The sequence below is a fragment of the Takifugu rubripes genome, chromosome 1, assembly GCF_901000725.2.
Source record: "Takifugu rubripes chromosome 1, fTakRub1.2, whole genome shotgun sequence".
Taxonomy (NCBI): domain Eukaryota; kingdom Metazoa; phylum Chordata; class Actinopteri; order Tetraodontiformes; family Tetraodontidae; genus Takifugu; species Takifugu rubripes.
In genome coordinates this window covers 25,372,268-25,398,758 of record NC_042285.1, presented here as the reverse complement: position 1 = coordinate 25,398,758, position 26,491 = coordinate 25,372,268, and the positions used below count along the sequence as shown (strand labels likewise).

At 40.9% G+C, this 26,491-nt stretch overlaps 2 protein-coding genes across 2 annotated transcripts in view; one reads left to right on the top strand and one right to left on the bottom strand.

The window, feature by feature from the left end:
* Positions 1-15,410, bottom strand: part of LOC115252713 (uncharacterized) — a 26,036-nt gene extending 10,626 nt beyond the window's left edge. Inside the window, exons 1-2 of the mRNA XM_029848627.1 lie at positions 15,257-15,410; positions 8,762-8,904 (exon numbers count right to left, since the gene is read on the bottom strand). Coding sequence (XP_029704487.1) covers positions 8,762-8,860 — 99 coding nt within the window. The 5' untranslated portion in view covers positions 8,861-8,904; positions 15,257-15,410. The remainder of the gene's footprint in view (positions 1-8,761; positions 8,905-15,256) is intronic.
* Positions 14,421-26,491, top strand: part of col5a2a (collagen, type V, alpha 2a) — a 27,449-nt gene continuing 15,378 nt past the window's right edge. The window contains exon 1 of the mRNA XM_011612242.2: positions 14,421-14,700. Within this exon, the coding sequence (XP_011610544.1) occupies positions 14,613-14,700 (88 nt within the window). The 5' untranslated portion in view covers positions 14,421-14,612. The remainder of the gene's footprint in view (positions 14,701-26,491) is intronic.

The window sequence follows — 26,491 nt, the reverse complement described above, 5'->3', positions numbered from 1 at the left end:
CCATAGAGGAGCTGTGTAAACAGTGTCACCCACATCTAAAGCCCGCTGTGTGGTGCAGTGCTGACTTAATATGCTGCCTGAGCTAAAAGCTAAATAAGGAGTTGAACTACAAAATCAAGGAGATACGCCTTGAACAACTTGACATGCAGATTTCAGGAGATGTATTAAAAAGAATAATACTATAGGACTGTGTCCATTCAGCCGTGACATGTTATTTTGGGGGATATTGTCAGGGAATATGACTCAGCAGCTACATTCCACCATATGGAGGTAAAGTGACCCGACGATGGGGAGTCCCAACCATGGGGCCCCTGTATTTTCAGGAAACAAGGCTAATTATCTTTCCTCTCGGTATGGGGAACAGATTGGAGCGCTGAGGTCATCGTCAAGCATTCTCTTGGGACAGAGGGAATGTTTGCCCATTGCATTTTTACATGGAGAGTACATTATGGGAAAACTCAACAATGTCTTTCAAATCATGATTGTCCAAAAACAAACCTGAGTGTTACCACCTCTCCATTCAGGAGTAGAGTCACATTGCTTTGCAGGATTATGCAGCAGAAATCACAGAGAGAAAGTGCTGAATATTATTTGGCCTTCAGGGTGGACAGTGCCAAAAAAATCAATTAATCCAAATCCATCCTTGCTTTCAGATGGGAAATCAAATGCAGTGAAATGAAAGCTGTGGCCAGTGCAGCTGGAAAGTTTCAAAGTTGCATTTTCTGCCCGAATAAAAGCTCCTGTGACATCTGAATGTGCAGCGGAGCGTGTGGATTTGTCTCATGCATTTGAGGGAACAAATCAGGATGTGAAATAAACCGTGGGAAGCAAACAAAGACATTTAATATGTATGTTGCAGATGTGTGCTGCGCAAATCATTAATCTGCAAAGACACAACCTGTCTCCAGAGATTGAGAAGTACCACAACGTCCCTCTACTGTCCCCAATCTGAGGAGACAATTTTGTGTATGTCTGGGACAAACCAGCACTTGTCTGCACTCGACACTTGTCCATCAGGGGACAAAAGCTTCCAACAGAGAAAAAATCTAAACTACTTCAGCAGTATTCTTTAGTTTTACTCTAAAGAAATCTCAAGAGAGCTTGGAATGACAGAAGTTACAGGAATACCCTCATCAGGATTGATACTAGCTTCTACTTCTGGGTTAATGTCTACACTGCTGCAGCAGAACCTACAATTAAAACATGTTGTACAGAATGTTGGTAGTTGAACATGCCTGCAAAACAGCAGAATAATATCAAGACCAGACCTCAGGTTTAGTGATATCCCGGATAAAACAACCTGCCAAACCTCTCTGTCTTTGCAAGTCAGTACACGGTGCTCAGTGAATTATTAGAAGACTCCACACACCTCGTAGGACATACCCAGAGTCAAGGCAGGTACCAACTCCAACCTGACATGGTTGAATAAATATCTTTCTGAAGAACTGTCATTACTCACCTATGAGCTATTTGTAACGTCGCTTTGCGTTTGCAGTTGCCTCGGGATAAGCTTTCCCTCTCCATCACTCAGCTCCAGTAAAGGCGTGTCACTGCCCTTTAAAGCTCCTGTATACATTAAGAGGTGTCTGTACAGGCATGTTGCATGCAGAACACACAAGGCTAAGACATCATGTTCTGATGGGAGTCAAGGGATATTGGGGTGAAGCTTTCATACCTCTGCTCCATTGGGCTTCCCATATTTTGTGCTATTTTGATTAACTGGAGTTGTATTTTTAATTACAGTGACAAATGGTGCACCAGGCGCAGCACAATAAAATGTCCCTGCACTTCAACCACGGCTTTTTTCCAACTGGGGAAAACATTTTTCTTCCTGACTCATAGAGCTAAAAATGATAAATGACTAATGCATTCCAGTTGGAGTGAGAGGAGACCCCCACTCTGAAGACACAAAGGGCTGGGTTACCCATCTGTAGAAGCAACTGGAATATCTGGGCCATCCATTTTCTTTGCCTGTCCGTGACTCTGGAAAGAAAAGGCTCACATCCTAAAAGAAAGTGACATCACCAGTGTCTGCATTTGTTCCAAACTTTGATTCCAGTCTTTCAAGCAAGAATTTTTACAGAAGTTATAATTACCAACTAAAAATGTATTTTTCGTTTTTTTTGTTCAGCAGAGAATCATCAACATTGGACTTCCATCCCAACAGATAAATCAGACAATAATGTGACATCCTGCATCTTATAATGTCCTCATGTAAATGAAACCTAATTGATTATACAGGGAGGGGAAATTACTAATAACTCATTTCTGTTCTGACCACATCTAAACCGATGTAGACTGAAGCACACCAGAAGACCTGCAGGGCACCGGTATTCATGCTACATCTATTTCAAGGGAACTTCAGTTTGTCTAAGGGGTAATAAGAGAAGCTGTATATCAGGTGAAACATTTAAGGGTCCAATAGCATGGGACCAAGTCACCCAACTACCAACCCACAGAATAAGGAAAGCAAACGTGTCTCTGCAGCCCACCCAGTGGTAAACCGGGGCTCAAAACAGGCTGCTCAGATTCAGTCTCATCTTTGCGGGAGTTATTTGCATAGGCCGGCCCCCTCCCTGCAGAACCCCCAACCCCCACACCCCCACCCCCGGAGTTTTTGCACAAGACCACACCTCCATACACCACCCTGCACACCATCTCTCTCCTTATTCGCATTAAAAGCTGCAGACAAGTAATTTGCACGTCACAAGAAAAACTCATTGTGGAACTGCCTTGCAGTGGCAGTAATTCTGCACCTTGGGTGAATTTGGGTCGAGACCTCAGGGTATTCAGGGATCATGAAGGCCTATTTAAAAGCCAAATAGATCATATCATGGGACCTTTAAATGTGAGCTGCAGTTGTCTGTGCTTCAAAAGAAAACAGACAAATTTATTCAGTTAAGGAGCTGCCATGGCTTTTATTTTGAAAGTCAGCTATGTGCCATGTCACAAATCTATATATAATAATGTATAGTGTAGGTTTCCCTTTGATCAAAGCCCCTTGGCATTGATCTTTGGAAGGTCAAAGTCCCACCGGAATCTGGAAGATCACAAAAATATGTTCTTTGGCCAATTATCAACAATTCCTGAAAATTTCATTTAAATCCGTTCATAGCATTTGGAGTTATTTTATATAGAGATATCAACACAAAGGGACAACAGCTGGTACACAATCTTCTAAAAGGTTACAATATAATTCCTATTCTCTTTATAACATAATGAAAAAAAGAGATCAAAGAAACATCAAAGCTACTTTCTCTAAAAAAGTTATGCCTTTCATCACCAAATCAAAGATATTTTCCATACTTGTTATCACCAACAGTATTATTGGAAATTCAGACTATAATCATATTCATTAAATTTATTTGTGATCTGGGGCCAATGCAAGCTTGAGGTTGGTTTAGCATCTTGGTAGTGAGATCCTCTTGATAATTTACAATAGGACACGCCCTCATTTAATGCGCACAAGCTTGTTCCTATTCTCTTTTTGTTTTTTTGGTGTATTCATGACATCAATACATGAACATATGATCAATATAAAATCTGCTATTAAGCAGAACCTGGCTGCATTTGTATCTGCCAATCTTGAATGTGGCTAACATCCCTATGCTGCTCTCCTCACAGATATGTCGAACATACCATCTGCTCAACCCACAGGAGGAAGCCACTTGGTTTCTGGAAACCTGCTTTACTCTAAGTCCACCACTTACCTGGTGCAGTCCATTCTTGGAGAGGGCTCATTTGGCATTGTTGCCAACAAAAAGGTTGCTGTCAAAATGATTAAGAAAGAAAAATCTTGAAAAACCAAATGATGCGAGAGGTGAGTGGCAGTCACTGTATGGAATCTCTCCCACCATCACCCACCCACCCTATGCACAGGGTTTAATCAAATGAAAACATGTTTCCACAGGTAACAACCCTTAATAAACTGCAAAAGTTGGACGTTGACAAGTGCAACATAGTGCGGTTTTACACAACGTTTACTGACGGGATTCAACTGCCTTGTGTTTGAACACCTGGACAGGAGTCTGTATGGCTTTGTCAAGCAGCGACCTTTTCACCATCTCCCGCTGAAGGCAATCAGCATGATTGTCCAGCAGGTATTTACTACTGTGTTCCTATCTCCTTTAATCATTATTAATAGAATCTACCCATCGTTCCTGTCTTACCATCACCTCATGTCTTCACAGCTGGCGGCTCCACTGGAAACCTTAAAGTCCATTGGAGTGAGTTTCGGGGGTTTTGCGGTTTATTGATAGTTTTCATCAAATTATTTTGAAGCTTTGAAAATTCGAAATCAACATTTTGTTTCACTTACAGATGAACTACATGCTGAAGACATAGGGTCAACCATCAGACATGCAGCTCAATGCTGGTGTGAAAACTCAACTTTACTTTGAGGAAGATTCTCAAGGTTCCTGGAAACTTAAGGTATTGGTATCTAAAAGTTTTTGTGTTTGTGCAACTCTTCTGCTCTGTTGACAAAGGAAAATTACAAAACTGAACAAGAGCATCTCTGGATGACCTCAAACAGGTTAGTGTTTTCAAGGTTTCTTACTGAAAACCTGAATGGCCTTTCTTGTTCCTCCATCTATCTTCTATTACTGCTTCCCTGTGGGGGCAGGCTGGAGCCTGTCCCAGTTGTCTTCTGGTGACTTCCTAGCTGTAATTTTAATTTGTTTTATTTGTCATTCCAGGACTTAAAGGAAGGTGGAGAAAAGAGGGATATCCTCCTTTTTGTAAACATACTGAAGAAGATGCTTCAGCTTGATCCTGCCGGAAGGCTTACACCTTCTGAAGCTCTAAAGCATAAATTTGTCACCCTGCTCTTCCCCCTCTGCACCTCGTAAGTTAATTGTTGCAGCGTTGACCTCCAAACCTCAAAGATAATATTTTACCTGAAGTCATTGATGGAATTTTTTTTTTTTTTTTTTCTGCAGAGGTCAGTCCTGGGATGAGTCCAGGTGTGCTTACCCAGCACCATCTACTGGCAAAACAAACACTGTGAGCCCACAGCCCAGTCCAGAGTCCATGGCGGTGACTCGCACTAAATGGGACAGAAAACGGCAACTTGAAAACAAAGTTACCGGTGAGATTTCTCAGGCTTCAAAAAGAGCCAAACTGTCAGCTCATGCTACCTCTGCTGTGGTCCTGAGCAAGAAAGACCACATCAGGGGGTCAAACAGCAAGAGGGTTGAGCATCATCTACCCTTTGATGCTGTATCGACTAAAAATGTAGGCGGTAAAAGGAAGAACGCTCATGATGAGGAAGGAAATATTGATGACAGATCTGATCAAGAGAAGAAGAGGAAGAGGTTCTCTATGACAGCCAAAGACAAGTAATCTGTCAAAAACAACTTATCAGCATTCAGGATGATTTGACAGCAAGGAGAAGAACCCCTTTCATGCAACAACTGTCAACATTCTGTCAACAGTCCATGGAATCTCCTGGAACTATTTTCATTTTAAATTGTCTAATTTGGTCATTTCTGTTATTCTGTCTACATGTGAATGTTGTCTACTGACTACTAAAGTGTTGTACAATAAACCAGATATTAAAACAGCTTTAAACCACAAAAGCGTTATTGTACAAATGTCGCAGAACTTGGTGAAAAACCTTTTTTTTTCACTTTCCAGTATTCCATGAGACTGTTACACTCATTTCACCTCTTCAGTACATCATTGTAATCAGAGAAGGCTTCATTACCAGAAGTCTACAAGGCCTGGAAATTTTCTGCCTCCGTAGGCAGAACGGCCCTGCTTGTGGTCGCGGGGGCTTGGATGAAACGCTTGCTATTATATCACACCATAAGTGAGCATGGTCGAGGAGAAAAGTTTAAATTTTTCATATCAAGGAGACAAAATAGCATGCATGCAAATGCAAAAGGGAGGTTCCAGTTGTTTGTGGCCCTAAAAATTGGAAACACATGTCTGCAGCTCTCTGGCTGTAAGCTCTTCGGATTTTAGTTCTGGCTGATTTTTATGAAAAACCCCAGCATGCCTTAGCAAAAGGTGACTGAGTGGATGCTTTTTTAAATGATTGTAGTACATGTGTTCGTCTGATGTGATTGTAAATCAAAGTGTAACTTTGCATTATTTCTTAGAGAATGAAGGAGCCTAACCTCCATCCAGCACAGGCTAAAACACCAATCTTTGCCTCTATTCAGGTGTGAATTTTCCCAGTGGGACGGAAAGAATATTCAAGTCTCAGTTAGCAATTACTTTCTTGAAATCAGGAGGAAAGCTGGAGTCCACTTATAGACAGTTGTTGACAGGCAGTTGTCACAGCCCTGAGTGGACTTTGAAGACAGAAACCTCAAGATACAAAGGCTCAAAATACTTAATCTATTAACTGCATTATCTGTCCTTGCATAGTGAGTTGCTGGATAACTGTGGGATCTACTGGTGAACTGATTTTCTTCTTTCTTTTAAAGGTCTTTGCCCCACCAAATGTCAGATGCATTAAAAAAAATTTGCTTCCAGAATCCAATTTGAGTTGACAGCTGTGCTAAAAGCCCTTTAGACATACAGAATATGAAGAGCTTCTAGTGTATAAGGGCTGTGCTGCACTCAGCACATGCAAGTTCAATCTTGCTCCATGTATGATGCTACAAAAATGACAGATGGGCATGATAATATATGGATGTATGGCTCCTGAGGTAATTTCTGACATAGCTTTCTGTAGATATTAAAATCTTGAGTGGATGCTTTGTGAAACGTACATAATGAAAATAATATGGATTCAATCAGTTTCCACTAAACAGTGGCTGATGTGTTTGTATCTCTTCCACAGAATTATTTTGGATGCATCTTCTTTTTCTCAGGCTGGTTATGGCCAAATATTCTTGGTCACCCTGTCTTCCTGTGCCCATTAAGCATATATTCAATGAATTATGAGTAATGGTTAAACCCTTATCAACTTTAATGCAAATGCAAGTTCTACTTTGCAAAGATATGGCATGGTCACAGAATGAGCTAAATTAAATTTTTCAAATGACAATTATGACAACTTTACGTTTGAACTGGGGCTCCATTTTGTCTGACAGGATGCACCTGTAAAATCAGATTTTACCAAACCACTTCCAAAACGCTAATATGCTAACCAGTTGCAAGTGGCGCAGTCTTTTGTTATAAGGCATTCATCTAACACCCAAATGGACCAATATTTGGTTGAAGGAAAGATAATATATTCTTTTAAAATAGGTATTAGGTTATATTTATAAACCAGCTGGATGCTGACTGGAACGTTGTCCTCCATAACATTGCTGCTCTGCTCATATTGTAGGAGTAGGAGCAAATGACCAATGTAAGCAAATGAATGAGCTTTTCCACCTTGTGCTCACTAGTGGAATCCTTCCTTAGCTCTGGTAGTTCTTACTGTGGGGCTTATTGTATTAATCCCTGATGTCATAACTTGCATGTTTTAAAAAAACATGAGAAAAATATGTTTTGCAACTGTGTGAGTTATTTTAATTATGCCTATTAAGAGACAATATCAGTTTATGACACAAGAATCATATGCTTGTTTTGTAATATACCTAGATAGTTCACAATATTCGAGGGTTAATATGTGAGTAAATCCATGCCAGTGGTTGTAATATTCTCTAAAGAAACTGGATGAGCTCAACAGAGGTGGTGTCAACACCACCTCCATCTGTTGCGTCTCCCATTCAGACCCTCCTCCTTGATTCCATGGGAACTCCATCCAAAGAGCCAGATAATAGTTCAATTCTGATTGCATCTAGAGAACACAAATAGGTCAAATATAGCTAATACATGGACATTTTGCAAATTTAAAGTATACAAATACACAGCAATTATAAATTCTAAAAAGGTTCGGCTAAAACTATTGCTTCTAACATTGAATGGTTTTAAGGCACGTTTCTGCCGACCGTTTTCCCCCTTCTCGTGCCTCTCAGCTCTTCTGTCTGGAAAGTAAACAAAAGTCCAAGTCCTGCACTCAAAGGCAGGACTTCCATCCCCCTCAGAGATAGCTCGCCAATGACTCATGCTCAGTGGCCTCAGTTCTCCTCACATTTTCCACAAGGTGCAAATCATTTCCCTGCAACCATGTAAAACCAAATGTACATGTGGTCAGACATTAGCCCACTCTGAAAACCTTCATACCACTATTTTTTTTACTCCTGTGGTTCCAGTTCTCTGAATCTTCCTGCTGATTTCAAGCAGCAACATGGTTAAAGATCACTAAAAAGAAGCAGCCTTCTATATTTGAAGCACGCTTCAGCGACATTTCAGACGTTACCTGATATCTTAAATCTGAAGATGTTGGTCGTTGACAGGTCATTATTTTTTGGAACTTTCTGCTCGGTTCAACCTTTGGCCTTCTCGCAGTACTCACGAAATCCCTTCCCCACATTGTTCACTCTTTGCCTGAAGGAGCTTGTCCAGAATGCTGACTGATCTGTTGTGTTATGATGTCTGTCTTTGTGACCCCGCGATGGTTTTTCTGTTTGTGAGGTCTGTTGGGACTTGTTGTGATGGACGATGCATGTAGGAGCATTCATCATCACTATGAAGTCACAAATTTAAAAGAAAAGGATCAAAGAGGTATAAGCTATTCTCTTCTTTGTAATTAAAACATTGTAAGGGCTGCATGTTCCCTGCTTTGCATGGCTCCTCATTGCATGTCATTTTTAGCGCCTTTAGGTTTGTGGAAACGTTTGCTGAAATATCATCAACAGTCTCATATCAGTTGTCCGATGGCCACAGATAACCTACTCACCCTTTGTGTCTTTCTCACCTCAGCGGTCAAATGCTCAGTTTCCACCGATGCTGCAAACTTGACTCGCCTGGACTTGACTCTGGATTTTGCTCCTTTTTCATGTTGAAGGCTTTGCATTGTGATCCAGATACTTTCGTACCTCTCCAGAGATTTCAGGTGATCTGAGAGGACAGTAAACATCATGTAAACCAGGCAGAGTTGAGGCCACTGTGTTCACCCATTCTGCCTGTTTGCTAACAAAGGTGTCTTGATAAAACATTAAAAAAAATCAAGATACAATAAATATATGTGTGAATGAAGTGAAATGAAATACTTCTATGGTATTACGTTATCCTGCTCTTCTACTTCACTTGAGTGTCTACTGAACATGATAAACATTAGTTTGACACAGTCATGTGTCAGTTGAAGGCTAGTTGCATCACAATTCTCTTAAGAAAACAGAACACAACCTCATTTAGTGCCCCAGACAACAGTTTATACATACATGACTCTAATGTGGAATTTATGGTCCAAACATGCAGAATGCTGAGATCCTGGATGAAGAACTTTACTAGTGGAAGGGCTCAGGTGTAGGTTACAAAGTTTTCTTTACTTAGCCCTCTGAGAATTGTTAAGCCTTGAGCGAATATGCTGTAGCTTCTAATTGGGTTTGAATATGTTTTGTCTCAAAAGTATTGCAAAAATACATTTAAAATTTTGTGCTTTGTTTTTTCTGTAAATTTAGAATGTATGAAATTATATGTATGAAAGATTTATGACAAAATAAGGCAGTTATCCATATAGATATAAAAATAGTGATTTATCTTTATTAATTAATATAGAGGAACAACTAATAAGTCAGGAGAAATCACTTTGTTTAATTCCGCCAATTAGTTGCATGTTTCAGTTAAACATATTCTGGTTCACTTTAAATAATTGTGGAGCTGTTATGAACTTTTGGCCAGCACATGTGTTTCAGTCTGTTAAGGAAATCATGGGTTTTTTTTAAGTCGCTGATCTTGTCTCGGTGTTATCAGCCTGGATTATCTTTTGGGCTGTGGGAGAGGAGGAACCGGGGTGAGACGACTTTAGCAGATGATCCAGAACCATGACATTGAGGAGGAAGTCATCACAGGTTTGGCTGAAATGGAGGGAGGACAGTTGAAGTACAAGCAGGAGATAGCAGGGTGGCGCTTTTTCCAATTGGGAAGTCCAAACAGCAGCTGAGAGAATTCTGTGAAGGAAAACAGCCCTACCTACTTATGAATATTTCTTAATGTCCTGCAATCTATGCTCATTGCCACTGTTTTTAAACAAACAAAGTCTTGGAGGTGAGATAAATAAGTCCCATTAAGCACAAACTAGCAATGGAAAGAAAATCTGGTTTACTAAATGTACAATGCTTTTTTTTTTTAAAAACATACTTATCACATATGTAGAAAGTTATTAATGGCTTGGCTCCAGCTCCTAGTACAGACTCCTCGCTCGCTGGAATGTACCATGAAGTCTGCCAATAATTTTCTCCTTGAACTTCCCAAACATTCAAAGACTGTTCTGCAGACTTTGTAGCCATGCCCCTGAAGCAACAGTATGAGAATGGCGCATTCTGCTTTGTTGTGGAGGAGCTGTCAGAGTATTGTGTGCACTTATTAAGAGGGGACAGACAACAGGAAATGAGAGGAGAACCAGATGAGTGTTAAGGATGGATGTAGTTTGCTGAATTACTTGGAAATCTGATGAACACAAAATGAATCTGGTGCCTCTGAGTTGTAATAAAGAATGTAGATATAATTAATTCCCAGGTCAAGTTCCCAGCTGTGAGATTTCAGGTACCCACCAGTTTAAGAATTGTCCCACAGAATTCTCTAAACCATGTAGGACAGCATTTTACACTTGGCTACATGTGCATTCCATCTGTTCTGGCACACTTCCTGTTCACAACCATGCAGCAGTTTGCAAGAAAGCAACAGGAGGAGATACGACTTGTAAATCAGAGATTGTGTAAACCGAGTTGGTGACTGGTTGAAGAGAAGTATGAGCAACACTGCCTGATTGACTTTGAACATCGCTTTGTTGTTAATCTTAATTGCAGTATTTGTCTGGTGTAACCAGAGTTGAAGACACTAGCTAATGATTTCCATTCTGTGGCAGCCCAGAGCCAAAGTCGCGGGATTGCATCAAAAACATTGCAAATGTTGTGTGAACGTCAAGGCTGTGTGGAACAGCAACGTAGCTCATGCCTTTCTGTTGGACAGCCCGCCAGTTTAAAGTGCCAAAATCTTAACACTTTAAAGTTTCATAATGCTGAATATGCTTCCTCAAAAGTGTCTGTGAAGGGAAAGCCAATATGTAGCTTAACTCCTTCCACTATGAAAGTGGGAGGAGTTAAGCTTGAAGACGACAATGGTGAGTTTGGGTTTAAGCCATCGCATGAAATAAGGAGGAGTAAGAATTCCCCTCTAACAGAACACATCTTATTTGTACAATCATTGTTTCCATTGTTAAAGCTAATGAACACATAAACAAATGCCATAACTATATATTACAAAATATCTACATTCACTGAATTGACTCTGAATTTTTGATTCCCTAATTTTCCACACGATGATTTAGCGTTGGGTGATGGCTGCATGCTTGGCAGCATTTCACCTCTGCGTCTGTTTAAGCAAAGAATTTCCTTCTGAAAATCTACCCACACTGTATCTTCCTCTAAAGGAAGTCAGTCTTTTGATCCATCTATATCCTTCTATGTTTGGTGATTGTTACTGTATCATCAATCTGCACTATTTTAATCAGGAAAAATAAATAAATAAAAGGAAGAATGTTACTATTATTTTACAGTCTGCTCCAAGAGAAGGTGAATTAAGGCAGGAAGCAAAGCTCAAATTTGGTTTGAACTAGTCCTCGTGTGTTCTTAATGATCCTGGTGATGACAGCATAATGTTCCTGATTTGCTGATGTAAAAGAATCCAGGAGCTGTAGATTGATTCACTACCTGTGGTCAAGATCCTTCAGGAAGTAAGACTTAATGGAAAACTTTTCATATTTTCATTGTTAAGTTAACTGCAAACATAAAATCCTCCATTCTGAGGATGACTAAAATTATTACGCTACAACAGCTTGCTAACAACACAACTGAAAGCATAGAGAACCTCCAGTCACAGGACCACTTGCAATGCCCTGGAGAATGTTATCATTTTAAAAAATACTAAATTAAGTGCACAAGATTTTGCCTGTGCAGTGAATTACAGTGTGGTCTCACTGTATATTCCACTGCATACAGTATATTCTAATTTACCAAACATGGTAAATTAGAGTACTTCTGTTTTAAGCAGACACAGATTTCCAAATAAAGAATTCAGTTAGTTTTATAGGTCAATGCTAAGGCTCTCTGAAGTGAAATTAAACCATACCGGTACTTTAAGGATTTTACCCTTGGGAAAGTTGCCCTGCTGCAGACCAAATGACCTCGCTCCAAAAATCAAATTCCAGGATTGCTTTTCATCTAAATAAGGAAGGAAAACTGGATTATAACTAAGGGCTTATTAAAGGACAGCTGGGGATCTCTGAATGTGCTGTAAAATGAAATGGTATTGGTGGTTTTAAATCTTGTTTCATGCAAGATTTTTGGAAATAGACCACATTGTTTCAAAGGTTCTGAGTGCACAGTCATGCACTTTATTTGTCCAACCAATCCCTTGGAAAAACTGTGTAGGTGGTGTCAAAACACCAGTTAACTCAGTTGGTCTTTCAGAGTAACCTCCCTCCCCGTTTCTGTCGTACAGACAACAACTGGCAATGTTTGTGATATCATGGAGTTTCCTTTTTCTCCCCCACTGTTTCCACTGATGACCCACTAACACGTCTCGTCAGTGTGGCTGCAGAGGGACTCTGAATTGGCTGAACTGGTTTTTGGGCAGGACAAGAAAACAGCTGTCTTCCTCATCAACCTTGCTCGGGCCTCCCCCTCCCCCGTAACACACACACACACACGCACGCACGCACACACACACACACACACACACACACACACAATCTGATGGGAAGCCAATCACCTGCTTTTAGCACCTTGTGAGCATGGCACGCAGCTGCTTCCTGGTAAATGCTTTAAGGTTACTCGTGTGCAGCAAAAGTCAAGAATAACTTGTTTTATTTTAAGAAATTTAACATGTACAGTAAATAGTGCCAGGACACATGAGTCCTTATTATTAATTTTAGTAAATCAATCAATATCAGATAAAATAAACACAATTTGGTCATGCATAATTCAGGAAGCTCTTCCAGGTAGTCGATCCATGTGTCACCAAAATCAAGTATACTGTATGTAACATTAAGTGAGAGATGAGGTGAAAAACACAGTTTTCTGATGCTCTCCTAGATGGGAAAGTAGTGAAGAAGCACCTACACCATGGCACTGAAGCAGTGAACAGAGTCACCATCCATTTTTGGCCACAGTCTGAAAAAGATAAACCGCACAGGCTCCCGTGTCAACACTGGCCCAAATACTGATGGGACATTTTCACTTAGAATATTTGCTATTTATGTGTTTACATTTTCCCCATAACTTTCATAGCAACAAAGCACCATTTCAAAAAAGAAAAGCTGTAAGAACTCAGACATTTCTGGTCATAATGACAAAAGGTCAGCATCTAGGAATCGTGCAAGGGATCAAGACTGTTTGTTCTGGTAAGTTATAGAACTAGTGCTTCAGTCTTGTCTATTTTCAGAACCTACCAAGTTGATCCTGCAAGTGCACAAAAATAAGACAAAAATCCTTTTGGATTCTGTTTGAGTTGTTTTCTTCAGTTTCCTAAAAATGCACCAATGGCGTCTTTAAGAACATCTCAGAGGACCAAACTACAAAAGCTTCTTTCATGTGTTTGGCGGAAAATGGGCTCATCTTTCCCTGTTGCCTCACTTGGCAGAGACTGATTCACCAAGGTAATTAAATTACTGGACTTTTTTTTTTTTAACCATAAATACGTGAATGTACTCCACACATGGGGCAGAATAAGATCTAGGTAGCCTCCCTGATGATCCATTAGAATGAAATCTCTTATTAGCACAATGGATTCCACATTCTAGCAGCAAGTCAGGAGGAGTTGACCCCAGATTTCTGTCTTCTTTTTTTACACCCTGCTCCCAGGATCATGACCACCCACCATTCCTGTCATTCAGTGTCACTTTGCCTTTTCTCTCTGTGCAGCCTAAATGCCTCGGAAATGCAAATAAAGTAACACATCTGAAGCAAACAAACTGACAATCTTTGAGTGAAAAACACACGGACACATTTTGTCCTTCAAACACAGCAGAGTTATAAGTTCTATTCCAACTTTTATTTGCCCTGTAAAAGAGGGATTCTTGGCTTACTGTGTCTCCCTTTTGGTGCCCCAGAGACAGCAATAAAACAGCACTTTTATGATTTTGCTTAGCGACGACGTTAGACACAAAAAACAATATCAGTGATAGTTTCACACAAGAAAATAATTTTGTCCCTTATCTCTTCTTTTGCATCATTTCTTTTCGTTGCCTTTGGGAAAGTTTCAGACAAGATACAGAAAGAGATTCACTGGAAAGTATGAGAACTTGTGAACATGGGTGTAGCTCTCCCACAGGCTGTGAGAGGATGGCTATGGAAGAGGGCTGACAAAAGGGGGAGGAAAATTAGGCTCGGCAGCATTCTTCTCATTTAAAGCTGTAACTACACACTCAAAAAAAGCACTCGCGCAGTCTGGGCTGGGTCCGCTTGCTGCTTACAAGGAGGGTCTACACTTGAATTCATGGTGCTGCAGTGATAACCTGAACCTTTCCCCTCCTTTTTTTTAACCTTTTCATCCTTTTTCCCCTTTTGCTCTGCACAAGGAAGGCTCATGTCTTGCTCTTAGACAAGATGAGCTCGGTGCACTTAAGGATTTTGGTTTTTCTGCTCATCTCCATTGCTCAGGTTTTGATTGTTACATGTCAAGACGGGAACAGTGGTAAGTGAATCCTTCTGCAACACTGGGGAATTATGTGCGAAGGTGGCTGAGGTTTGCACTCTGAACTAATTTCTATTTTCCATGAATACATGTAAAGATGTTCTTTATTGTTTCCAGAATCCTGTGTTTAAGTTCCAGATTCAGTTGTGTATTCCCTTTTGTTGTACTTTTGCCTGGACAGAGTCAATAGTTTTTACAAAGCTTATTAGATTACACAGGGAAGGATTAGAAAGATTTTAAAGTGAAGATTATTGTTGGAAAAGCAGCTCTGCGTCCACAGGAAACAGTCCTGTGGACATCTGTCAGTGATTGTGAGGTGATGTCACCCTCCGGCTCTGAAACCGTGCTCTGGAGGGAAATGAACCCCCGCTTTTGTGCTGCTTCTCAACATTTGGAACATTTATCCAACTGCTCTATTGGCTTAAAGAGTACGCTGTGTGTCTGTGGAGGAATTTGAGCATCGGCACTGAATTGCCTGTGAGGCAGAACAGGCTGCAATTTAATCCAAAGCAGATGTGAGGAGACGTGAAGATGCTGCGTGGAGCATTTGACTCACTTTTAGAGCTGTGGCTCTGTGGAGGTGGAACACCTGAGTGTTCTTGTTGCGCTCACCTCTTCCGTCCATATTGAAGTGTTTGATCTTCCATGTGGTCACCGAAATGATGTTGTTTCTCCACATGATGTCGTGAGAGACATCGAGCACAGGAAATTTGCCTGATTGTGTTTTTTCCTTAAAGATGTCCATCTTCTGGGTAATTTCAGAATTGATTGAACTGGCCTAAATGAGTCAGGTTTAACTCTTCAAGTTCTGTTTCACACCAAGACAGACAAGTAGAGCACCACCCTGTGGTGGAAAGGCATCTTGGACTGTGAAGAAATATTTTCACACTGGCAGCGATGTTGAAATTAGATTTGCAAATTTTAACAATTCGGGTTTTGGTAGGTTTTTTGTTGTTCTTTTTTGTCATAGCAATTAAAGTCTGTGTTTTAATCCAAATTTTTTCATGTGGGACAGCCAGTGATTTTGCAGACGGCCTGTTAGTGGTGTAGGTGAGTGATTGCATTTAAACCAAAACTAAACAGTGGAAAGTCCATGGTTTCTGAAGCCTCAATGAAAAATGTGGCTAATCACTGTGTATCTGCTAGTGTGTGTGTGTGGGAAGGGGGGGGGGGGGGGGGGGGGGGCATGAAAGAGAGGGAGAAAGACAGAGGGAAACCATAGTAGATCACAAGGCATATTCCACATGTTGAGGGCCTCATAGAATGACAGTAAATTTACAGCTATCTGCTGTTGCACACCACTATGGTTGCAATTACTGTTGCATTTACTGCGGCTCAGTTTAAGTGAGGGGTTTATATAAGAGACATTTGCCACTTTTGATTTTTGATGAAAACACCCTCAAATCTCAAACGTCCAAATGTGAATCCAACCAGGTTCACAGTTGACTATGATTAGAAACATATGCTGCATTTTTGAGCAGTGACTTGATTACACGCCTCTTTTCTCACAAAGTCAGTGGGGTTGGGCTCTCCAGATCGCACATTTTGAGTAGAACTCCTTGTGGAGGAAAAAGCCTCATCAACTGCCCAGTGTGCATGGTATCTGTGAAACGTGGGCTGCACAGATGCCCTGTCAATTCTTAAGGGATGCAAAACATTGTGGGAGCCACTCAAAGCACAATTTATGATGTTCAACAAATGGACAAATGGGAGGAGCGGACATTTGCAAATGGTAAAAAACAAAAACTCTAGAGATAGAGAGAGATAGCTGAAGGAACTTTGCTCGCAGTTTGCTCTTGTATCTTTGGGCTAAATGCAATTGTAGGTTCAAGTTAAAGTGACTATTTGCTCAAAAAGTGTGCAATTAGGACATCCCCTCTAAAGGGTCTCCTGCTCCTTGATTGGCACTTACTCACCAATCTGCCTTGTGATCCTGCCATGTGACCATGTGGGAGGATGACAGGAGGAAACATAAAGACTCAGGGGGAGGGATTTCCCAGGGAGCGTTCAGAATGGCCGGACATCGTTCCACACAGTGTAAAATTTAGAATCATGTCAAAACTCTCAGGAGATTTGTTGAGAAAATAAGCAGTTTATGTAAAAACCCTCATCCATAGTGGGGTCTGAAATGAGATCCTATTATGTTGCAGCATAGGAACTGTGGAGATTTTTGCAGAATCAGCTACAGCAAAGTCTCAAATGACACAATTTGTCAATTTAATGCTTCAGTTCTGTCATTTTTTCTTTGTTATCCACATTATCTTCAATGTTTTTGTGTGTGCAGGACATCTTTACATACGTTTCTTAGTTCACCCATTGCGCAATGCTTTAAGCGATAAATTGCAAACCCAGCCCAGTACAGGTCATATGTGGACCAGACGTAAAAGTCTTGAACTATAACGGTGGGTGTCAACCTCTTTCTAAATAATAAAAACACAGATATCCATAATAACATTTTGAAAGGGCCATTCGTTGCAAATGCATGTGTTGATGCAGCTGGATGAAGAATTTCAAAGTGACCTGTCTTTTGTAGGCCTGCAGGTCTTGTAGTATCCATAACATTCTCCAAGATCCAAATCCTGAGAATTTCATAGACTTGTAAAACTTGTTTTTGTCATCTTCTTTTAATCTGTGCTAAAGTCCCAGAAATGCTCAAAAATTGTCATCATTCATTGATAACAATAATAAGAACACAATAATATATGCCATTATGCACTGGCAGCACACTTTAAACTGTAAAACAAACAGTACTGTATATAACTTTTCCAGCTTATCTCAAGAACTATGGTGACTTTTGAAAGGCCACAAAATAGCAACTGTCAGTCATAATTGAACGTTGGTTCGTGGTTCAACCTAATTTGTAAGATGTAAGAGGTTGTTTTATATTACAAGTGCAAAGTGGAGCTTTGTGGGTGTTGGTGGGTGACAAGGGGTTGGCTATGTGGTCTAAGTTAGGTTTAGGCTCTAAACAACTTGTGGGACAGCTGATTGATTTGAAGGAGAGGATGATGTAAGTGAAATGCCTGGAGGTCACGTTTAAAAAAAAAAAGTGGTGGTTCAGGAGAGGGAAGTGCATGAATGAAGTCCGTTTTTTGAAGAGTTAGATTTCCAAATGATTAATTGGCATCCCTGAATTTTTCTTCTTAAACTTTCAGTTGCAGGTTCTATCTTTAAACCTTTTAATGTGATGGAATGCATGTTTGAAATAAAACAGCTATGTTGGCATTCAGTGTCAAGGCTTGTTTGATGTCTTTGGATGGCATACAGATGAGAGATGGCTTGGCCAGATGTTGATCTCCAGCTTGCCTTAAAGCATTTCATCAGTATGCCAAACAACTGGAAACATCTAGAAAAAGCTTTGATAGTACAGAGGACAAAAGAGTGAGAATCCAGAGAATTCATATGGTCCTAAATTATCTAAAGGTGATGGAGTTAGGAGAGGAGTTGGGTTTCAGTAGAGGTCTCTAGTCCAAAGTGTGCAGTTTTACACATTAGCTTAACACACATTAACAGAACACACATTAACAGAATGCACATTAACTAAAAGAGTGGGAGCAAAGCTGTTTGTCCAGTTTTTAAGCAATTGAGTTCGAGGAAGGGGAAATTCTTCATACACAATATGAGTCTTTGCTGCCCTTTCCCCACTGGCTGAAGCCAATGACGTGTGGAAAATTCTGTCTGCAGCTGGTGACTCAAGGCTGAAAAGAGAAGTGGGTGAACTTGTTTTCTAGAATAAAGTTAATAATAAAGTTAAAGTAATCAACCAATTTCAAGAGTGAACGAGACTTAGAAACAGTGAGTACGTTGACTCAACAATATAGGCACCTAGTAACAGAGAGAACATTAGGAGTTGTTCTGAAAGGGCTTGAGCTATGGTGTTCCTAGAGGTAGGCAACATGTGAGCAAGCTGAAAAGTCCAGAGGAAAGATGGATTCCAGAAGTTCAACCACAGAAGAGAGATAAAAGCTGCTCTCAGCAATAAGACCAAGAATGTGACTCACCGAGAAAAGGATTGAAGGAACATAAAATACTTGTCAGTTATACTTTTTTTGAACCACTGCACCTCACACTGCAGGGCGGTCCAACTCCAGCACAGGAAGTCGTATTAAACAGGAATTTCCTTCTGTGTACATGTGATCATTGTTGTCCCTAATGAACAAGGTCATTCATTAGCAAAAGAACACAAACACAGAAGTAAAATTTAATTTTGGAAATATCTTGAAATATGCTTTGTTGCCAACGCTGGCAGCAGCTGAAACCTTTTCATTTGGATCACTGAATTTAGGTCAGCTCATGATTGGTGTGGACTAAAAGCAGCTTTTTGTCTGGTTATCACTGGGGAATACAGCTCTCACAGATGTTGATGACATGTGGAATAAACTATGCAACAGTTTCTAACCAGGAGGAGGAGCCTCAGCAGACAAACTGTTACAGAGCCAGCAAGAAATAATCCTTCGCTTAGCCAAGCTAATACCACAGCAATGTAGTAAGACTGCAAGTTACTGAGGATTTATTGGGTTTATATACATTAATTACATACAGTTTAAGTGTAACAAACTAAGCAGATGTTTCTTTATTCCTGTAAAAATTGTTTGGTGTGCATTAGCTGCATATTAGAGCACAAATATGTGGATTTTTAAATAGAATAAAATGCCTCCTAGCCGTAAAACTGTAAAACATGCAGCGAGGTTGGGAATCCCCTCGGAAGGTTCTGTTCTCAGAAAAAAAGGGTTCTGACCAAAAGCCAATGAATCCTATAATACCACCATTAATTTTGTGAGTGGTGTTGTGAATCAGTAATAGTAGGATGTCATCTGCATAACTTTAAAGTAACACAGAAGTGCTCTTTTGAAGTTTTGCATGTGAGTAAAAGAAGTTATATGTGCAATAGTTGCCAACACTTTTTGAGCTTTCACCTAATTACGCTGCTAAAAAAATGTCATCAGGATGTGTAATGGCATGTTCAGGACATGTTCACCTCCGCTGTAAGTGGGGGCTAATTCTTCAGATGCGATGCGATCCAGATGTCAGCGACCTCTGCTGCAATAAAACGCGTCATCACGGTGACCTGCTAACCCATCCCCTCCCTCTGCCTGTGTCCGGCTCTGGTATTTACAAAAACACAGGCAGCTGTTAACTTCAAGGGCTGCATTTAGCAATAAAGAGAAAGTGATAAATTTGGTGTCCCCCTTCCCCCAGGGGTGATGTCAGCATACTCAAGGGCCCCGTGGTGTCGGGCTCAGAGATCAGGTATCTGACCTGCTTGGAGAGAGGCTCCGTTTTCTGTGACACTCACATGTGGTGCGTACCTGTGGAGCAGTAATCACTGAAAATGGGCCGAGCTGTTAACCAGGTACGCTTAACTTCAGCTCAGCACACTTTATGTGCCTGCTATTACATTAACGACGTGTTGACCAATGTGGAGAATGACAACATGAACAGTGGATGTGGTTCACCTTCGTCCAAGCCTTGTGAATTTACATAAAGTACTGTATTGCATTTAGTTTTATATTGGGAAGAGCAAACTCATAAAAGAATTTCTTGGCCCAAAAGTACGAGATTGCAACCTTATCTTGTTGACATTTTGGAAAATTCTGGGTTACACTGTGAGCGAAGACTCACATTGTAATGTAAATATAAATACTGTAAATTATTTGGCCTCACACGACGCAGCCTTGTAAAAAATGTAAATATTTACAGGAAATATCCTTTGCCCGAGGAGCCCCCGCAGCTGCGGTGCTGTTGTTGCTGAGCGGTTGCATCATTCAGAGCAACCAAACCGAGCTGAGAAGCGCCAACAATTAAGACGGCGAGGTTACAGTTAAAAGACCTGAAGCTCAGAGCAGAGAAGGGAGAAAGCCAGCGTGTGGAGGAAAAGTCCAAAAGGACACGGCGTGTTTAGACAAGGATAAGGAGAGAGAAAAGGAGATCGAAGGGATATGAGGAAACACAGACTAATGCACAAGAAAAGGAAGGATTTTAGACAGAGCCCACGGCAGACACTTGGATCCTTGATCTGCTGTAGAACCGAACCCAGACTGAATGTGGCGGCCATAAGTTTGCGTTGTCTTTAGGGCACCACTCCCGCTCACCTCACTTCACCCCCCCCCCAACAAAAATTGAGGTTTGAAAACAAGTGTATCATCATTTGGCTTTCACATGTCCGAATTAGTGTGGCCCTAAATAAATGGCTAGCTTTCCTTAGTTCTCGCTGGCAACATGGTTGTCAATTATGATGCAGCTGTTACATTTCTGCAAATTTTGCACAGATTTCTGCAGCAACTGGAGGACTTGTTAAAGGGTCCAGAGTGGAAAAGCTTAGACATTGTTCTTGGGGCATTTTACCCGTGATCAATTTTCACATTAAGTATCAAAAAGCTGCTGGTTTAATAGTGAACGATCCATTTTCCTATCGTTCATATGTTGCCATAGCAACATGTTTTCCGATGTTCTGACAGCCTCTGCCTGGTGGGGAGAATGGAGATGGCCTGAAAACTGGTTAAGATCTCAAACAATATAGTTTCATGTTGGTCAACAGATGGAAGAATTGTGATAAACACACAGACAGAAGGAAGGCTAATGGCTAACGGACTTACATGTGGGCTGGTGTGGGTTCAAGAACCATGTTATGGGTTGTTGGGTTTCCTAGATTCACAGAATCCTTTTTGTCTGATGTAGATCCAATCGTATTTATTCTGGGGACTCTGAGTGAATTGGACTTAACTTCTCCAACATTAGCAACTTTTTGGCCTGTAACCCACAACCTCTGGACCTGATTGAGGCTGCTCTGATGGTTAGAGAAGGTTACTCTGTTCTGAACTGCCCAACTGTGATCCATGCAGAAAGATGGCTGACACATGCTGAAACTGCACATTTGTTTCCAATTTTTATGACCTAATGCAGTTGTTCTTTCTTTCTTTCTTTCTTTCTTTCTTTCTTTCTTTCTTTCTTTCTTTCTTTCTTTCTTTCTTTCTTTCTTCTTTCTTTCTTTCTTTCTTTCTTTCTTTCTTTCTTTCTTTCGTACTGGATGGATTTTTCTTTGGAGTTGCTCTCTCTGCAGGAACATCCATAGTTTATTCCTTCACATCTGGCTGTAGCTCAGATGCTGTAAAGCTCCGGGGTTCTCTGACCTCTCGTATGTTAAATGCCCCATTCTGTTAAACTGGAATGCTTGACGTAACATTTTCCTTTGTGACCTAGCTGCTCAAGAGAGAAGAAAATAAATATATATTTTTTTGCATCAATTTTGCAGATAGAATTATCTCACCCTGGCTCCATGCTCTCCTGTGGGTTCTGCAGAACCACCAACAGGAAATGCCACCATTATCAGGCCTGCTGGGCCAACTGTTTCTGCAGTTTAATGCGCATTATTGCACATTCACCACTTTGTGTCTGAGGGCCACATGTCAAAAAGTTCGAGGGAACCAGACAGGGCAGCAAGCGGTGCGTGTTAGTTAGATCCGCAAGCTCTGGAGCTAGCTTAAGGGGAACCATATGCTTGACAGTGTACCAGGACTTTGTGTAAGATTGTATTTCAAATCAAACTACTCCACCTGGTAAAGTCATTTTGGCACTTTGTTCTGTACTGAGGCAGTTTTGCTCTTACAGAAGAGTAAACAACAAAAAACTAAGGAGAAAGAGCTTCATAACTGCATCCTATGTATCCTATTTTTAGAGACATTGTTTACTTTCTACTGTTGTACACAGTAAACACTGTTTATACAGTTTTAATGACTAACTCTTTATAATGATGTAATTATTACAAATAATCAGGCAAATAATCAGCAATATATCAATCAATAGTAAAAAGTTCAACAAAGGATACATATTTTTCATTTAATAGTCTTCTTTTATTTCAGAACAAACTACAGTTATGTGCTTGGACGCCCATTTTGAATTATTGCCATGGAGGCATCTGTTTCTAGGATTTATTTGAACATCATGTAGTCTGAATTCAGCCCTGTTTTCAAATGCAGCTTGAGCAGTTGTGCCATTTCACCAACCCACAGAGAAAGTGGTTTCTATATGAAACTACTCAGTTTTGAACTTTGACCCTGCTTGCATGTGACCCTTAAGCAAGGTCAGTGAGGGTCAAGTGTTTGATGTTGAGCCTAAAGAACATTCAGCAGCTTCTTGGGGTGCTTATCGAATGACACTTTTTGGTTTCTGAGAAGACTTAAATTCATAATGAACCCAAACATGCTGTCATTTAGCTACAGCTTTAAAGAATGCTCGATTGGTACAAATATAAACACTGAAGATGCTTTAATTGTGGTGGGTTTAGATTTAACTACACAATCAGGTGCACATAACAAGCAACACTTCATCATTCAAATTCTAAAATGCAGCCATGTCTGCAACTTTTGATGCTGCTGCATTAAAGAATAAACAACATGAAAGATCTCCAGCACCTTTAAGACAACATAACTTCAACTCAACTGTTTTTCTGCAAAACGACAGCGTTGAGTTCAGATGTAAAAATGTACAGTTACAATATGGAGATGGAAAATCAAGAAGCCAGTCAGCAAAATAGATTAAGAAGAAAAGAGAGTCAGCCTGACCACAACCCTCCAGAGCCTGGGAAGGGAACAACTCATGACTGCGGTTGCTTCTTGAAAAGAAGAGAAGCCAAAAGAGACGGGGGTCTGTTGATGGAAAAGCCTAGACATGTAATCAGACGAGTGATTCGTTTAACTTTCCTGGCCCCGGCGCTTTGCCCCTCCCTGCAGATAGCGAGCGTTGTTTGCGAAGAACGTGTTCAAACTGGAGTGGGAGTTCAGATTTCAGGTCTCGTCAACCATCCCCTGATCCTCCATGCTGGAACCGTCAAGACTGAGGGAGAACTGCAGTGAAATGCTGCGTTAGCATAGTTTTAACTGATTAAATCTTTGGTCCAGCATTGGACCTAAAAGTCCCGGTGTGACGTCGTACAGGCGACTCCAGCAGACCAATCTAATTTATGGTAGGAGGACAGTAAGAGCTTTGGAGCAGAAAAATGCAGCTGCTGCAGAGCCCCCCCCGCCCCCCCCTTCCGCAGCTGTATCTCATCGGGACTCACAGTCGGGCTCCCAGTGTCCTCATCACTGCGTTTCTGACTATGAGACCACAGCGGGGCTATTAGTTTGGGCCCTGAACTTGGCCTCACTTGTCTTTTTTTTCTCTGAAAGGAAATGAGAATTCCATTTTTATGTGACTCGTTGTTTCCATCAGGCAATTTTCTAACCCATGAGTGTGTGGCGGCAGCAGACCCTCCCCTAAGACCATGTGTTCGGCATATTTCCATATTAGCAAAGAAAAATCCATAAAGTGCCTTCCTCACATTTGCTAGCTGCATCACATTTTGTGGTAGCTCTTCCTTGATGGCCGTGGTCTGTGGGAGACTATGTTGCTGTCCTTGTTATCTGGCTGGGGTTTGTGAGTCATGTTTTTTAACCAGGACAGGAAACCGTCTGCTGTCTTCGCTGACTGGTGGAAAATCCAGGTTGAGCAGTGGAGGGAGCATGCCTTTGCACCGTCGTCACCGTTAAACGGCAGATTTTATGGCGTCTGTGGAAAAGTGTGAAAGCTGCAATGCATTAACCGAGAGGAGGGGGAAAAACGAACATCCTCCTCGGCCCTCCTCCTCCAGGCTTGTGGTGGGGTTTGTAGGGGCAAAATTGCTCCATACCAACAAGAAAAAAGTTCACTTGCTGTGTGGTTGTTGTGCAAGACACCCATGATGTTGCATTTTTATGTCTCAGTAATGTGTTCCATACAGCTCAGAAACTCTGAATGTGTGTTTGGGGGAAATGCTGTATAGTTTAGGATATAAACCATCCAGTCAGTCAGAAAACCACCTCAGAGAATCAGCCAGTGAGCAAAGACAGTCCTTATTCTTTCCAAAAATTAACATTCATGGTGTCATTCATTCCAAGTTCCTCCATAAAGGAAAACACATGCACTCACGGGTTCTCCAGACTGCTGGTTTCCAGAAGGCTGTAATGGGGACTGAGCCGATTCAGCTCAAATTCGACAAGTTTTTAAGGCCAGAAGGGCCCACGCATGCAGACACAGAAACAGCATGGGTGGACGCACTCACGTTTCATCAGTCATGTAGATTTCTTGGTTGTGTCTGTGCGTGTTTGTGCGTGTGTCTGTTAACTGCCTCTTTTCCTTGATCTGGGTTGCGTGGAGGAGTTTGGGCATTTATTCTCTTTTTATGACAGTATTTTTCCTTGCTACACTTTAGACTGACAGTTGACTTAGTGTTTCCTTGGTTTATAGAGGCCCTGCCTAGAACTTAAAACCTTCTGCTCTGTCACTTTGTCCTTCAACAGTGGGGGGAAAAGGACTAAATGAACCTGTTATACACAGAGAATGATGAGAATGATGATTGAGAATGATGATCTGTAGTCTTTGATAATGACAATCATCTATTTCCTATATTACCTCGTTTTACTTACCAAAGCTCATGTTTTCTAACTTTTGTGCTATTTCTAACAGTGTCCATCTAGTTCAGTTAGAAGTTAGTTTTTCATTGTTTGCTGGAAAATTTTGCTTACTGCTCCAAATATTTTCTTCTTATTTAAAGTCAGACTTTTATTTTTTAAAAACATAGTACTAGTTCTTTTGTGTTTACTCATGATTTCTGATGCTAATGATTACAGAGCACATCATGTGAGGTTTTACACACTTCTTTCTCCAGCCCTGATAAGCAGAGTTAATCTAACCCCCCCTCCACACACACACACACACACACACACACACACACACACACACACACACACACACACACACCCACCCCTGTTGTTTAATTCTGTAGCTACATTCAAATGCTAAACAAAATTGCTCCACCGATTGTGGAGGCATGTGAACGCCATTAGCAAAAGCAGTGTAGATGGTTTCTATGGAGATGTCATGAGGCGTGCCATAAATGTGTGGTGTTTATTTTCACAGCCATCACTCATTCAACTCAACATTTCCACCAAATAACAACAATATTATCACTCCTAGCTACATCATGCCTTTTCTTTTTCTGTAGTTGAACGTGCTCGTGCTGCCTCTGGTACTGTTGCACGTCTGTGTGAGCCATTTGTGTGAGGCCTGTGCCAGATGTGGCCTGCGGGCTGACCGTTGAGGCTGGACGGTGGGATGTTACTGGTGGTTGAAGGGCAGAAAATGATGCTGGAAAATGTCTGTGGTACCAAGTGTCTGCCAGTGGTTTATTGTAGGCAGAGGCAAAAGCCAACAACTGCAGTTATAGTTATACTTGCTATGTTAGTCAGAATCGTGTCAAAATTTAAGCTATTATTTGTTTTAAAACTTAATTTGATAATTATAGATGAATTTTTATAGCTCCTACTATGAGTGTAAACGTGAGTAAATAAAAGGCGAACTGTGTTACGAGTTGATATTTGGAGTTTAAATCGCTCTTTATATTACTATTGGAACTATACACATACCAGGTGTGATTCCCTGTGCAGGCTTGTCCAACACACACATGCACACACACACAGATTTGTGTTTTATCCATGTTAAAACATGCTGCAAATGTCCTGCAACTATACCTAAAGGTGCGATATTTCTGATATATACATTTTTGGAATGTCTGAGCCTTAAAGTTAATGAAACCATCCTCGTGGTTTGGAGTCATCGCTGCAGTTCTTTTTCTTTTACTGTCTAACCTGTCTCACCTGCGTTGGAAAGCTCAGAGCTGCCACCTGCTGTTTGCATGTGGAACAGGTAAAGAGAGATCGGGATCACACATGAAAGCTCGTTTCTTTTTGTTCATTTTCAGAATCACCTGGGCGGA